General features: G+C 43.2%; 1 protein-coding gene across 4 annotated transcripts in view; it reads left to right on the forward strand.

Moving 5' to 3' along the window:
* The window catches only part of CAST (calpastatin), a 118,177-nt gene that overhangs the window by 80,858 nt on the left and 22,019 nt on the right, over window positions 1–15,300 (forward strand). For all 4 annotated transcript variants that reach the window (XM_036279854.1, XM_036279853.1, XM_036279855.1 and 1 more), the window contains 8 exons: window positions 2,619–2,702; window positions 3,698–3,745; window positions 4,788–4,883; window positions 6,829–6,948; window positions 11,258–11,359; window positions 11,856–11,939; window positions 14,285–14,335; window positions 14,498–14,569. In XM_036279854.1, coding sequence (XP_036135747.1) covers window positions 2,619–2,702; window positions 3,698–3,745; window positions 4,788–4,883; window positions 6,829–6,948; window positions 11,258–11,359; window positions 11,856–11,939; window positions 14,285–14,335; window positions 14,498–14,569 — 657 coding nt within the window. The remainder of the gene's footprint in view (window positions 1–2,618; window positions 2,703–3,697; window positions 3,746–4,787; window positions 4,884–6,828; window positions 6,949–11,257; window positions 11,360–11,855; window positions 11,940–14,284; window positions 14,336–14,497; window positions 14,570–15,300) is intronic.

The raw sequence follows: 15,300 nt of genomic DNA on the forward strand, positions 1-15,300 counted from the left end.
AAGATAACACGGAAGCAGTGCCTGGTGAGAAATAGGTTTGCTCATATGGAAATTGCAAATTTGTATTTTCAGAGGGTTTGGGGCACCTCCATTGATAAGGAGAGAGGCAGAGGACTGTATGTGGGTGGGGAGAACCTTCTCTTTATATCTGTGGGGAAAGCTGTGGAAAATGTGCCCCAGACTAGAATAAAATCCAGCAACGGTTACTCTGTAACTGAAGCGGCTGCATGTTCAGAGAGTGACGCCTGGCACTTTTTATCCCCTTAACCAGATTTAACGAGCCTAAGCCAAAGCGAGCTTGTATTTGGTGGAGCCCGGTTTTATTAAATTACAATTTTTAAAGAATTTTCAGCTAAGTCTTCTGGGGGAAAAGAAGAAGGACAGAGAGCATTGCCCTGGGGACATTCCCAGCAGGGCAGGGTGCTGGGGGCCCTGGGAGCACCACCCATCAGCTCCGGGAGGGGCCCCGGGTGCTGCTGTCACAATGCTGCTGCCTGCGCTGTCACTTCCTGTTTGAGTCACTGGGGAAGGTGAGTCTCACCGACTCCCAGCAACTCTCCCTGAGTCTGGGGCCGCCCGGGTCCGAAATGGGCCAGTTCCTCTCTTCCACTTTCCTGGAGGGCTCCCCAGACGCCATGTGGAAGGACATGCTTTGTGAAGGCGAACAGAGGGGAGCAGGGGAGGCGTCCCTTGTCCTGCAGGACCAAGTAATGTATTGGGAAGAAAGGAAACTGCTTGAAGCTCAGTGCGAGACCCACATAACTTAGAGCTGCCAGATAGAAGCCCGGCTAAGGAAAGGGAGTCCTGGCAGGACCAGGACGGTGGTATCAGACCAGCTGAGCTGTGGCTCCACTGCCAAGGGGTGCATGGCCCTGAGCCAACTGCACTTGCTCTTTGGCTTTTCACAGACGTTTCTGGTGACTCAATGAGACAATAATTAGGGGTTGGAAGGGATAAATATAAATCCCAGGACAAAAAGAGTCTTCGAATAACTAAAATTAGATGAGTAGATATAAGAAAAAGTTAAATAAAAGAACTTTTTAAGTTGGTGAATTCATTACTTCCTGGGCAGTCTGATGTGATGAGGCAGGAGAGCTCTCTGAGGAAGCATCCACTGTGCTTCCGAGAAGGGGTCCGTGCCGACTTGTCATTTTGTAAGGTATCATCACATTAAATAACGTTTATAGTGGTACCTCATTAGTAATCTCCCCCATTTCTGTGTAGTTCCCTTAGTCTGGCGCTATTCCAAGTCAGTAGACATTTACTCCCAATACCCACAGTGCAGGCATTTAGAGAATATAAAGGTCAAAGGGATAGAAAGGACCTGGCTGTGCACATGACTGTGGGCAGGTCTGAGTAGAATGGAGAGCATGGTCTTATCAAACCGGGGGCCTTGTCTTTCGTGAAGGCTGGTTTACAGGCAGAGACCTCACACATCTATGAATTCAGGAGAACCACACGATAGGGCTTCCCCCTTATCTGCCACAGAATATAACTGGAAATTAAAAAAAAAAAAATTCTTATCCCTTAACGAGAGTTGTTATTCTATAGAACAATAAAACTGTAATTCCAAAGCCTAGCAGAGTTCCTGACTCATTAAAGTACTTAATAAATCTTTTTAAATGGTCTGGCCAGTGTGGCTCAGTGATTGAACATCAACCCATGCACCAAGAGGTCGCTGGTTCGATTCCCGGTCAGGACACATGCCCAGGTTGTGGGCCTGATCCCCAGTGGGGGGCATGCAGGAGGCAGCCAGTCGATGTTCTCTCATTGATGTTTCTATCCCTCTCTCCCTCTCCCTCCCTCTCTCTCTAAAATCAAAAAGAAAAAAAAATTTAATCAACATTTTATAATGAATCAATTAACTAATCATTCTATGGAGAACTACAGTCTCAGGCTGAGATGTCGGTGGGAGCAGTGGGTTGGGCTGCAGTGTGCTGAGTGACTCCTGCCCGCCCTTTGTGCCCAGGAGCTCCTTGGTTTGGGGTTTAAATCTATGCCTTGATATAGATACAAATTATTACAGATCATGGAACTTTGAGTTACTCACCAGTTGTTTAAAATGCAAGTGTTATATCCTAGAAGCCAGAGACCTATTAGGGAACTACTGTACTCTTTTATATTTAACAGAGGTGGTTGTTTGTGGTTCCTTAATCCAGTGGGGTCTCCTGGTGTTATTGAAGGGAGTCCTTGTAGAAGAGGTAAAGCCGTTGTCCTTGGATCAGCAGAGATTTGTGATGGGCTGCTTCCCCCGTTTCCAAGCCGTGGTCACCCTCCTGAGAACGGTTCTCTCCCCGGTGGACGGCTGCCTTGTTGAGGGAGAAAGAGGAAGGCTCGAAACATAACTGCAGTGCACTTTGCACTGTGCTTCACTGTCTCAGGGTATTTCATTCCCTTTTCTGTAGTGGTCCTCACACGTCAGTAGCTAGGTAAGGATTATTAGTGGCCCCATTTTATAGCCCAAGTCTCCTCGCTTGCTGTGGTTTACAAAGCACAGACACGTTGATCTGGTTGGGTTTTCTCTACAACACCCATGACGTACATAACGTGATACCATCTTACTTTACATGTATTATCCAAATGTTTATTTGTTGTTTTTTTTTCTCTGCTTTCATCAGGCAAAATCCAAAGAAGAGAAACGAGAGAAGTGCGGTGAGGATGACGAAACGGTCCCAGAGGAGTACAGATTGAAACCAGCGATGGTACATTGTTAGCCACGGTGCACACCGGCAGTGCACACCTCAGGCCTTCCCGTCCTGGTTTGAATGTCTGTGCCATGGTGCTAAGGACACATCTGTTCTGGTTTATATACTAACTCTGGACACCCTGAGCCCTTTCTTCTACAATTAGACCCTTTAAGCGGTGGTTTCCTAAGTCGTGACCATATGATTATTAAAGTTCCCACAAATTCAAGTGTTTCCACTATTAACAATGCTTGAAAAATAGATCCTTCGCCTTGAAGCAGAAGGAACAATTTGGGAATAGTTTTTTTCTCTAACTGCTATCTGGACAAAAGCACCATAGATCTAAGTGGTAGGTAGAAACGTACAGTTGTTTATCAGTGACCCACATTAAGGTTTCATTGGTTTGGGTTTGAGCTGAGGGTGGTGGACTAACTCCTGTAATTATAGCTGGAATTTATCTGTGAGGTAATACACATAAACACATGATGGGAAACAGTTGTCATTCTCATATATGTTCATAGGTGGAAAGGTTTTCACTGTTAGAAATATTCTAAATTGTGAAACCTTGTATCCAAAAAAAAAACTAAAACAGTATTTTAGGAATAATATCTACCTCTTCGCTGGGGTTGGAGAATTGAGGCTTTAAAAAAAAAAATATATATATATATATATATATATATATATATATATATATATATATTTCATTAATGTAGCTGAACCTATCTTGTGAAAGATATTTTAAATTCTATTTTCTTATTGAATAGACAGCATTTTTAAGCAACTTTTAAAGAAAAGTAAATGTGCACTATATTTTATATTTGGTCTCTTGATTTTTACATCTCGACTCTTTGTTCGGATACTTCATAAAAGATAAATCTGAAATAGAAATCCACTCAAATATTAGGGGGGAAAAGCGCTCTTCTCATATCCTGGAATCCCTAAGACAATCTTAATGGGTCACGAAAGCAAAATTTTCTGTTTCATTTTCAGTGAATTTTCAATTTCATTTACAGGATAAAGATGGAAAACCACTATTGCCAGAGCCTGAAGAAAAATCCAAGGTTAGGAAATATATTTTCTATATAAAACAATAGAACTGTGAAGCATAAATTGAGATCATTGTAACAGACAGGATAAGGAGAGGGAAACTTCTGAGAGCAACACTTGGCTCAGATCCATGACTGCTTTTCACAGATTTTAATTATTTCCCTCATGGATTAACACTAGATTATTATAAATATCTAGGTGACATTCATTGAACATTAGGAGCTAATGCCAAGAGGGTACTTAAATTTGATTGTTAACACTTAGAGTTTGATTCCAATCACAGCAGCAAATACTCTAAATGATTCTACACTGCCATTACTTACATTGGTCTCAACCAGTGCAATGCTAACACTAAGCAACTTTTATCGGTCACTTACTATGTGCCTGACATTTTGAGTCTTCACCGAATGAGGAAGGGGCTATTATTATTCCCATTTCACAGGTGAGGAAACTGAGACACAGAAGGATTATATCAATAGCCTAAGATCATACAGCTAGAAAATAGCAAGGCCAGGACTCTAAATCCAGGCTGCCCAACACTGGGGCCCAGCTTCTGAATTCTGTCATAGATTATTATTAGGCAAAATATACACATGCCCTAAACAAATATCTGCCTCACCTGCAGGAACCAGGGATAACAGAACGTCCTGCCAAAACCCATGTATTCGTAGGAAAGGAGTATATGGCCTGTTCTTCCTCTGACTTATTCAGAAGGGAAGTCATTAGGAAATAGTAAAAAAAAAAAAAAAAAAAAAAAATCACAAAAGAAAAAACTATACACATCTTCATTGGAAAGAACAGGCAATTTTATTTGAACCAAATTACTCTCTAAAACTGTAAGCCATTAACATTTTTGTGGTACTGAGGTGTTGAATATTCCTTATTTGTTGCACAACATTTATCTTACATTGATTAAGGAAATGCTTTTGGTTTTAGATCCTAACATACTATGGCCTAATATGTGTTAACCAGAAAAACTTCTCTAGGAAAACATTTTTTTTTTAAACAAAGTTAAAAATAGTCACTTCATAATATACAACGCGTCTTATATTACAGCCCCGGAGTGAATCAGAACTCATTGACGAGCTTGCAGAAGATTTTGACCAGGCTAAATGTAAAGAAAAACAAGCTAAGCCAACTGAAAAAACAAAAGTATGTTTCTAAAAATAAGTCTCTAGTTTTGCTTGTTATGTTGTTTTTCTATCATCTTGCAAATGTAAGACCAAAAGAATTTTAGCATGAAGTGGTTGATAAAAAGGCCCATTATGCTGTCTTTTTCTACACACGGCTTTTGTTTTGCTTTTTTCTGAATGTGCTTTCTTTCCCCCAAGTTGACCCTGACTTTCTTGCAATTTAAGTCCTGTAATTTTCCTTCAGGAAAGCGTTCACACCCAGGCTTCCCTTTCTATTCCTGCCTCTCTGTCACTGCCCCAGTTAAAGCTGTCATCCCCGCTCCCCTCAGGACAGCAATGGCCTCAGTCTTCAGCCTCCTTCCAGTCCACCCTCTGTGTACACAGCATTATTTTTTCTCAAGTGTGCCATAGTCGCATCGTCCCCTGCTCCAATACTCGGGAGCTACCCATTTCCTACAAAAGACGAGTTTATACTAATACATTCTGGCCCCAGCTTCCTTCTCTACCAAGGTGCGTCCCCACATCACTAAACTATGACGTTGCATGTCTCCGTGGCTTTTCTCATGTGGTTCCTTGTCTGGAATAACCTTCCCTCCCAATTCTGCATCAACTCAAATCTTAGTCATCCCTTTAAGGCTGGGCTAAAATATGGCCTCGGTCTCCTGCTTTTCCCTCCCCAAACCTGACGGCCCTTCCGACTCGAATTAAGCAGGTCACAGGCCAGGGCATCTGTGTTCTTTATATATCCCTGTTAAGGCATTTGTTGCAAACAAATTATTAGCTCTTAGACCTTCTGTACATCTTACATTTATGCATAGTTTTAAATAGTAAGTTCTTTGAAAGAAGAAACCATTCCCTATTAACAATCATCTACTAAACACCTTGCATATTGATAGATTTCCATAAATGCCTGGATTAAAAACAGTTTATTTGACATTTTAACTTGTGATAAAATAAGATAGTGCAGTGGTCCTCAAACTTTAGCATACACCAGGATCACCTGAGGGTTTGTTAAAACAGATTGCTAGGCCCGAACCTCAGAATTTTTTATTTAGTGTCTTGGCGTGGGGGCCCAGGAATTTGCATTTCTAACAGGTTCTCTGGAAATGCCGAGGCTGCTGGGCCAGGGGCCACACTGTGGGAACTCTGGGGATAGTATTACTGCTTTGCATTTGTACATAGCTATTTAATAAATGCAAGGTGCACCCTGGCCGGTTTGGCTCAGCCATTAGAGCGTCAGCCCTTGGACTGAAAAGTCTTGGGTTCGATTCCAGTCAAGGGCATGCCACCTTAGTTGCAGTTTGTCCCCAGCCCTAGGCAGGGTTGTGCGGGAGGCAACCAGTCGATGTGTCTCTTTCACATCAATGTTTCTCTCTCTCTCCCTCCCTCCCACTCTATCTGAAAATAAATGGAAAAATATCCTTGGGTGAGAATTAAAATAATAATAATAATAAATAATAAAATAAAACAAAATGTGCAAGGTGTGCTCTTAGATATATAAAAATGAAGTATTTATATAAAATATTATATTGCATTATATAATTGATATATTATGAGAAATAAACAATAACAGTTGCTAAAATGTATTGAGTTCACTGTTTCCAGGTATTTTGCAAAACACTTCACATGTTTTGTCTCATTAAAGCCCTCTGTCAACCCTTGAGATGTAGGTACTCTTATTATTTGAGATGTAGGTACTCTTATTATTCTCATTTTTCAGATGTGGAAACTGAGTCTCAGAGAGGTTAAGTAACCTACCTAAGGTAAAAGGTAAAACTAAGTTGAAATAATGTAGCGGAAGAGTTTTAACATGCCTTGACTGACTTATTCAACAAATTAGGTATCCAAGAAAATCATGCTCACGGTGTATAATGTAGCAGAGTGTATTGTTGATTCATCATTGTTCAGATGTTACTAAGCAGGTATTTCTCAAAATTCTTCATCGTGCCTGCTTCTTCCCACAGGACTCTCAGGCCCTGGCTCCCGTGGGAGAGGATGTGCCTCGGGCCTCCCTGTGCAGCGTGCAGTCGGCACCGCCCCAGCCGGCACCGCCCCAGCCGGCACCGCCCCAGCCCGCTGCTTCGGTGAGTGCTCCTTGGGGCTGAGACACGTCAATGTTCTTCCGCCTGTGCACCTTCTGCTCTGTGTACTGACAAAACAATAACATCTTCTATAACAGTGGTAGCTACTATACTGGGACTTCAGGGTGTGCTAGAAATTCAGGCTATATTTAAATGTTTAATTAAATTACTACACACTGTGTTTTTCTTTCACCCTCTGGAATTCTTTCTATTTCCTCAGCTATTGTGAAGAATCATGCTTTTTCACTTTTGTGCATTTTTTGAAGCCTATTTGTAGTCTGGCCGGTGTGGCTCAGTGGTTGAGCATCAACCCATGTACCAAGAGGTCGCTGGTTCAATTCCCGGTCAGGGCACATGCCCAGGTTGTGGGCCTGATCCCCAGTGGGGGGCATGCAGGAGGTGGCCAATCGATGTTCTCTCTCATCGATGTTTCTGTCTCTCTCCCTCTCCCTTCCTCTAAGAATCAATAATGAAAAAAAAATTTTTTTTTTTTAAAGCCCATTTGTAGTCCCCTATTCTTGGCTCTCCTGGTAGAATAATCTATACCAGTATCATTCTGACCCATCCCGCTCCCGCCTGAAGGGAGGCTAGATGGACTCAGTTCCTCTCCCTTCTTCATTTCTTGCCTCTCTCTCACTTTCTGTCTTTTGGGTGAATTATGATATTTATCTAGTTGAATCTTTGTTTCTTTGTTAATTCATTAGCAGATAGAATCCGACTCAGAGAATAACATCAGTGGAATATGTTTCATGACTGGTGGCTCTGTACTCTGAATAGCTATCTTGTTCTAGATGTTCTACCATAAACATCTTCTCATTAAATTTTCACAGGGACATAATCAAATCTGATCATCTCTCTGTTACAGATGAGGGGAGTGAACCTCTAAACTGACCTTGAACAATTCAGTTAACCTTTCAGAGCCTCGGCTGAGAGGAAAACGCGGCTCCTGCCCTCAGCCACCTGGGCGTCCAGTGTGGATGTAGGTCCGATCTCCAGCTACCAGGCAGCTTGATCGGTCGTGGAAAAGGGCAGTGGGACGATGGTGCCTCCCCCTCCAGGAAGCACTGGGAAAGGCTTGCTGCTGTTGGGCAAGACCCCTGAGATGGTGGGAGTAGCGCTGTTTCGTGGGGAGGCCAGTGAGCCGAGGACAGGCGAGCACAGAAGTGGGGTCACTTGGTATCCTTGGGATATGTGCGTTTAGTTGTTTGAGAAAAGGGGGCATTGGAGAGGGTGTAGGACATGTGTCCTGGGTGCCCTGAAGTGGCTGCTTCCTGCCAGGGAAGTTAGTGTCAACTGAAAGTCCCCTCAAAGTCCAGGGTCTCCTTCCTGCCGGATGCAGGACTTGACCCCCTTTTTTGAGGTCTCAGGGTAATCTGAAAGCTTTATGTTGTGGGAGCCAAGCCCCAGGCCACAGTGGCAAAGACCAGGAGAGAGGAGAGACCCCGTGAAGAGACTGGTGAAGGAAGTAGGATCAGAGGCAGTGATTGAAATAGAAAAGGTAGTGGACAACATCTCAGGGCAGAACTCCTGTGGCCTAAGCATGTGCCGTGTGTGGCTGCCAGGGCCTTAGAGGGCTCAGTTAGTTCCTTTCCAGCTCTACCCTGACTGTAGAGTCCAGTGTTGGACGTTCAGTGGACAGAAGAAAACAGAGCTCTTGTTTTTCCATCCTCTGACCTCCTTTCCTGGGCCTCTGCTCCACCAGCTCTGGTTACCATGGTCGCCAAGATGATAGTCACTGAGGTTAGCTGGCACTTCTGGGATTGTGACACCTTTGGGAACCAGAGAGTATAGCTGCAGAGTGTGATAAAGGTCAGAAGACTCAAGAAAGGCTTGAAGATTAGTGAGCAAAAGGTAACAGAGACCAGAGGCAGGAGGTGAATGTGTGGTTGTTGTTTGTATAAAAAGAAAGTTTATTGAGGAAACCCAGAGACCCAAGTTCTAGTTCTGAATTTGACAACGTGAAATACTATAGAAATCGAAGTTTTAGTCCTCAGTCCTATTCCAGATTCCTTAGATCTTAAGACTGTTGCTACTTCTCTGAGTTTTTCTGTTTCACTTATTTCTTTCTTTTTTTTTTCCATTAAATGTTTTGGGGTAATATTGGTTAATAAAATTACATAGGTTTTAAGTGTGCAGTTCTGATACATCATCTGTACATTACATGGTGTATTTTCCACCCAAAGTCACATCATCTTCTGTCACCATATATTTGACCCCCTTTACCTTTTACTACCCCCTCACTCCCTTCCTTCTGGTAACCACCGCATTGTTGTCTGTGTCTGTGAGTTTTTGTTTGTTTATCTTGTTTGTTCATTTGTTGCTTTCAGTTTTATATCCCACATATGCTTGAAATCATAGTTCCGACTTTTTCTGTCTGACTTATTTCACTTAGCATGTTATTTTTGAGGTCCTTCTATGTTGTCACAAATGGCAGTATTTCATCTTTTTTTTTTCTTTTATGGCTAGAAATTACTTATTTCTTAATCTAAAGGGCACAGGCTTGGGAAGCAGTGGTTTCTAAAGATTCTACAGCAGAGTAGGAGAAAACAGAAGTGTGAGCACGTGTCCAGGCTCAGGACGTACCGCTTGGCTAAAACTGGGGGACCACTGAAACTCTTGCGACTCAGATATAATCCTAAACAAATTAGTTACATCAGGGATTTTTGTTGCTCTTGGAATAAAATCTATTCAGTGTCCAGCCACTAGATGGTGATACATCACTTTCCACTCAGGCTCCCTTTTCTTGGTGATATTTCCTTTTGCAGTACAGTTTAGCAGAAAAACAACTCTTGTTACTTGGAATGGTGGCCAGGCTATAGAAGAGAAAGAGACTTGCCCTGGCTGGGTGATTCAGTTGGTTGGAGAGTCGGCCCATAAACCAAAAAGATTTCGGGTTCTATACCTAGGTTCTGCACATCCCTGGTCGGGGCACATGCGGGAGGCATCTGACTGATGTTTCTCACATCGATGTTTCTCTTTCTCCATTCTTCTCTCTCTAAAAATCAAAACATATCCTAGGGTAATGATTAAAAAAAAATTTTTTTTAAACAGAGAAAGAGACTTTTATTCTAAAACCCCATATATACTCAATATGAGTTCATAGACTTTGATGATAAAAATTAATTTGAGTCTGTTTAATTCAGGGGCTTTCGCATTTTTGATCAAGACCAATAGTAGGAAATACATTGCTATCACAACCTAGCACCCACAAAATAGAAACATCAGTTTAAGTGGTACTTACCTTACCATCTAAGATGTTTTCTATTCTAGTCTTTTATTTTTAAAAAAAGTCCTGGCCATGAACTATAAATTGATTTTATGAGCCACTAATATATGAATCATGACCTGTGGTTTGGAAGAAGTCAGGTGTAGTCCTATCTTTAAGCCCAAACATAGTTTCTGCTTTGTTTCCTCTTTATACCATTTATGCTCTGTATTCATTCACTTTTTTTTTTTAATTTTTTTTCCCTTTATTGATATTTAGAGAGAGAGGAAGGGAGAGGGAGAGATAGAACCATCAATGAGAGAGAACATCTACTGGCCGCCTCCTGCATGCCCCCCACTGGAGATCGGGCCCACAACCTGGGCATGTGCCCTGACCGGGAATCCAACTGGTGACCTCTTGGTGCATGGGTCAATGTTCAACCACCGAGCCACACCGGCCGGGCTATCCATCCACTTTCTTTTTAAATACTAGCATGGCCATCGCTCAGTATACATCACGAGCGGAGCACATTTCATTTCATTTTCAACCACTGGACCACTCAGGCTGGTCATGCACCAGAACCATTGTGAATCCACTTGGACCGGTCGAAGGCAGCTGGGACCACAGGCACGCATGCAGCTCGGCTCAAACCACCTGCTCCGATGGGCCAGGCTGCCTCACAGAACATTGAGAAGAATGTCCTCTCCTGGGCTTTCCTGGAAATCTTCCCTTTGCCACCCCAAGAACAACCACCAGAAAAACACTTCTTTGTTCTTTCCGGGTTATTAGCTTCTCCATTGTCCACCTATTCCATTGCCTGCCTCCCGTCCAAACCAAAACGCTGGCTTACATCTTAAGAGTTTCCAAGGGTCAAAATATCAGTTGCACACACTTCAAGCTTGATATAAAAAATTTGCTCTAATGTTTAACATTTTAGGTTTTTTTTAAAGCATAGATTCGAATTCAGTTGATAATTTAAATTATGAAAAGATAAATGTGCTTCTTATCTAGGCCTGAAATAAGAATATGCCCTTCTGACTGTTTGATGTAGTCTCTTTAAAAGGAGGCAGTAAGCACCTACTTAGCACGTGCACCCTGTCCTTTCAGAAGGGCATGGTGCCAGATGATGCTGTGGAAGCCTTGGCCGGCAGCCTGGGGAAGAGGGAAGCAGATCCAGACGAGGGGAAGCCAGTGGAGGATCAAGTCAAGGTAATGGCAGCTCGAGACTTCTGGGAAGGAATTATCATTGATCATCCTCAGTCCCTAAATAAGTTAGTCGTTTATTAAAATGTTTCCCACAACATATGACCAGCTGGCTTCCCCTGTTACTGTGCATCCCCTGCCAAATAGCTAAACCTGAGCGGGCATCGGGTGTGAGCACAGCAGCGGACGGACAGCACGCACAGTCTGAGTTCCGGGTCCCCCTGTCCACCTGCTTTCCTGTTGCTGAGGACTCGCGAGAGAAGTGGCCGTTGCCCACTGCTCCTCGGGACTTCCTTTTGGCCCAGCAGACTTAGTAGTGGGGTCTGAGCCTGCCAAACTGGGGTACAGTGTCAACGATTAAGATGCTGGAGGAACTGTACACATACAGTCATATGTACCCTCTGCCCTAACAGTGGGTATGTATATCTCAGCTTGTCATTCGAGCATCCACTCTGTGGAGAAACGATGTATTCACAGTGAAAATGGTACAATTTCTATTTAGGAGAAAGCCAAAGAAGAGGATCGTGAAAAGCTTGGTGAAAAAGAAGAAACAATTCCTCCTGACTATAGATTAGAAGAGGTCAAGGTAAATAGACTGGGGTATTTCTCTACCTTATTTCAATACTGCGTTCCATGTACATAAAAGGGGGCGTGGGCGCAGACCTGGAATATGACGATCTCGTTTCCTGATATTTCAAACACCACATGGTATCAGTCCACTGACAATCTGTTAGCACACCAGAAATGAAGCCACAATAGTCCTAACTGGCCCTTTTAGTCCTCTCTGAGGTGAAAGAGATCTAATGTCTAAGCCACCTAATTTTTCCCATCTAATACATGGTTTGTTACAATACCAGAAATAAGAAAACTTAGAAAACCTTTATGTAGATGGGAAAAGGAAAAGGAAGAACAATAATTTCCTAGGAGGAAAAATTTGCAGCATTTAGATGTAGTGAAAAAAAGCAGAGCACCGTTCTCTTTATTTGGAAGGTACAGATTGTTGAGAACAAGGGGCGCGGGACACCCCACTGTGGATCTGTAGTGTAAGAATGGCCACTTGAACAGGCGCAGCTGCGTGGGCAGTAGGAAAGGGCAGCCAGCTTCATAGGGTGCCGGTGCTAAAGAGGGGGTGTGGCTAAACTCCACCAAGTCAGGAAAGTCGAACTCCCTGGGCACGAGCACATTCGTCTGGCAGAGACGGGAACTAGATTGAGCTCTCCCAGGTTCAGAGTGTTACTCTGCTTCCTTCTGCATTTCACAGTTCAGTTGAGACCATGGCATTTCTATGAATATGGGCTTGTGTGTTTGCTGTTGCAAGGTTTTTAGAGAGCTTCTTAAGGGCCACGTGTCCTGTCCCTACTCATCCCCCACCCCCAATTGTGTCAAGGCAGGTAACCTCTTCATCGCAGGATGTGGGTTGCTTTCTCTCCCTTTGCTGACTATTAGTAGTAGTTTTTAAGAAAGCAGTTGAGCCCTGGCTGGTTTGGCTCAGCGGTTAGAGCATCAGCCTGCCATGCAGAGAGACCCGGGTTTGGTTCCCGCTAAGGGTGCGTACCTCAGTTGCAGTTTGTCCCAGGCCCTGGTTGGTCGTGCGGGTGGCAACCACTTGATGTGTCCCTTTCATGTCGATGTTTCGCTTTCTCTCTCTCTCGCTCTCTTTCTCTCCTTCCCACTCTATCTGAACAAAAAATAGAAAAATGTCCTTGGGTGAGGATAAAAAATAAAAGAAAAAAAAAGAAAGCAGTTGAAAGCTTTCCCTGGCCACCTTATTTGGTGGTAGTTTCATGCTCTTCTGGACTTGTTGATCTCACCCATGATCACCTATCACTTTACAATATTTTCATGGAGGTTGTCTCGTTTCAGCCCTCTACTGCTATTCATCAGCTGTGCTCACATCAGGCCTCCGCAGTGACATTCAGTTCCCTGAGGGAGCCCACGAATGTTCCCTTCTGGACACGGGGGGATTTCAGTTTGAGTGTGGAGCAGAGGTGTTCCCGTCGGTCCCCTGTGTCACTTGGGAAATCTGCTGTCTTTGCAGCTTAGGGATGGTGGGGAACAAGCCCAGGTTCTGCTTTCCCTGCTGACTGAAGAATAGTCAGGGTCCAAGTGACCCTGCAGGGATGGACAAGGGTGTCAAGGAGTTTATGTCAGTCAAGGGTAAGCAGGTGATACGCTAAACCATCACACCTCTTCACATTTTAAACAAAACAGAAATCATCTTGACAGTGTATCAGGAGAAATACATATATGTGTAGTTTTGCACTTATTTATTTTTGTGTATGAGTCGATGGGATTTATTAATACATCTTTTACTAGAGAGACATAACAGTTTTATTGATTATCCTGTGACTCCAAAGTGAGTGGCACTTTGAGTCATTAGAAGCTTGGCATCATCTCAGCCATGCTTCAGAGCATCCCACCCATAGGATGTTCTCCCTGAGGGCAGGGTTTTGTCTATCCTAGTTTCTGTGGTATTCCCAGTGTTTATTACAGGACTGGGCACAAAATCAGTGTGTATTAATTGGATGTGTTGCCTATAAAGTTAACCAGCTTTTCCCAAGCAACTTCTGCAAAGCCCCCCAACCCCTGGGCTCATCCCCTGCTCCCACCATGACCTCCACGCACCCTGTCATAGCACCGCATGACCTGTTCACATTTCTTCCAGCACTAGTCTGTGGGCATCTGAGGGCACAGGCCATGCCCAGTCGCTCCGTAGCCCCTACACCTAGGGAATGCCTAATTTGTGTACTAATTATGAACTAATTATGGCATATTCTCTGGTGAGAGAATCTGTTTCCTGAAATGATAGATCTAATTGGTAATGTCCAACAACATTAGGTATGACCTTATAATGTTGACAAGGATTCAGACTTAGGATAACTGTGAAATGACTCAACGCCATGTTTTTCTCCCCTCCCCACCCCCCGATAGGACAAAGATGGAAAACCACTCCTGTCAAAAGCATCCAAGGAATCACTTCTAGTAAGCAAGCCAGTTTTCTCTGAGCATATCTTTCTCATTTGCCCGATTGTAATTCAGGAAGGGCATAGCTTTCTTTTTAATGAGTTGATCAGCAAATGAACAGTGACATCATTGTGAAGAGGAGACATATGAGGTGTTTGATACATTTCCTGGTTCTTGCAGCCCATGAGTGAAGACTTCCTTCTTGATGCCTTGTCTGAGGACTTCGCTGGACCCCAAAACACTCCACCACTTGTAAGTCTGAAACTCCTGGTTTTACTTCGTTACTTTTAGAATGGCAGAAATAAATGGAAACTGTGACTTAGAACTTGCCTTGGGAGCTTGGGGAGCAATGACAAAATTAATGGTTCTCAACCCACTGTAGCCATTACAAATGTGTTGCATCATGAAGTATTGAATATTGTTCTAGCACAGTGACTATTTTCAACCAGTGAGCATGTACTCTCTCAAGTACACCCATGAAAAGAAAATTTAAAATTGAGTTTATCTAAAATTACTTCTTGTTTTTTCTTTATTGATTATAGAGAGAGAGAAAGGGAGAGGGAGAGATAGAAACATCGATGAGAGAGAACATCGATTGGCCATCTCCTGCATGCTCCCCAATGGGGATTGGGCCCACAACCTGGGCATGTGCCCTGCCAGGAATTGAACTGGTGACCTCTTGGTGCAAGGGTTGACACTCAACCACTTAGCCATACCAGCTGGGCTAAAGTTACTTCTTAGACAACTTTGCCAGTTGATATTGTACAATTACTTCTAGGTAAACCTAGCTTCCTATGGAATAGATAGTCTCTCAAAGGGAATTCTGTTACTAGAAAGTTTTGGAAATGTTGGGTAACAATAAGCAGGTTTCTCCGCTGTAGGATTTTTCAGGGTTTTTTATATGCGAATCTATTATTATAAGCCTCTTGGAGTTCCCAACTTACATAACTGCTGAACCTTGTTTTGGAGGGTCTGGGTTATTT

This window comes from Molossus molossus, unplaced genomic scaffold (genome assembly GCF_014108415.1).
Source record: "Molossus molossus isolate mMolMol1 unplaced genomic scaffold, mMolMol1.p scaffold_m16_p_3, whole genome shotgun sequence".
NCBI lineage: Eukaryota > Metazoa > Chordata > Mammalia > Chiroptera > Molossidae > Molossus > Molossus molossus.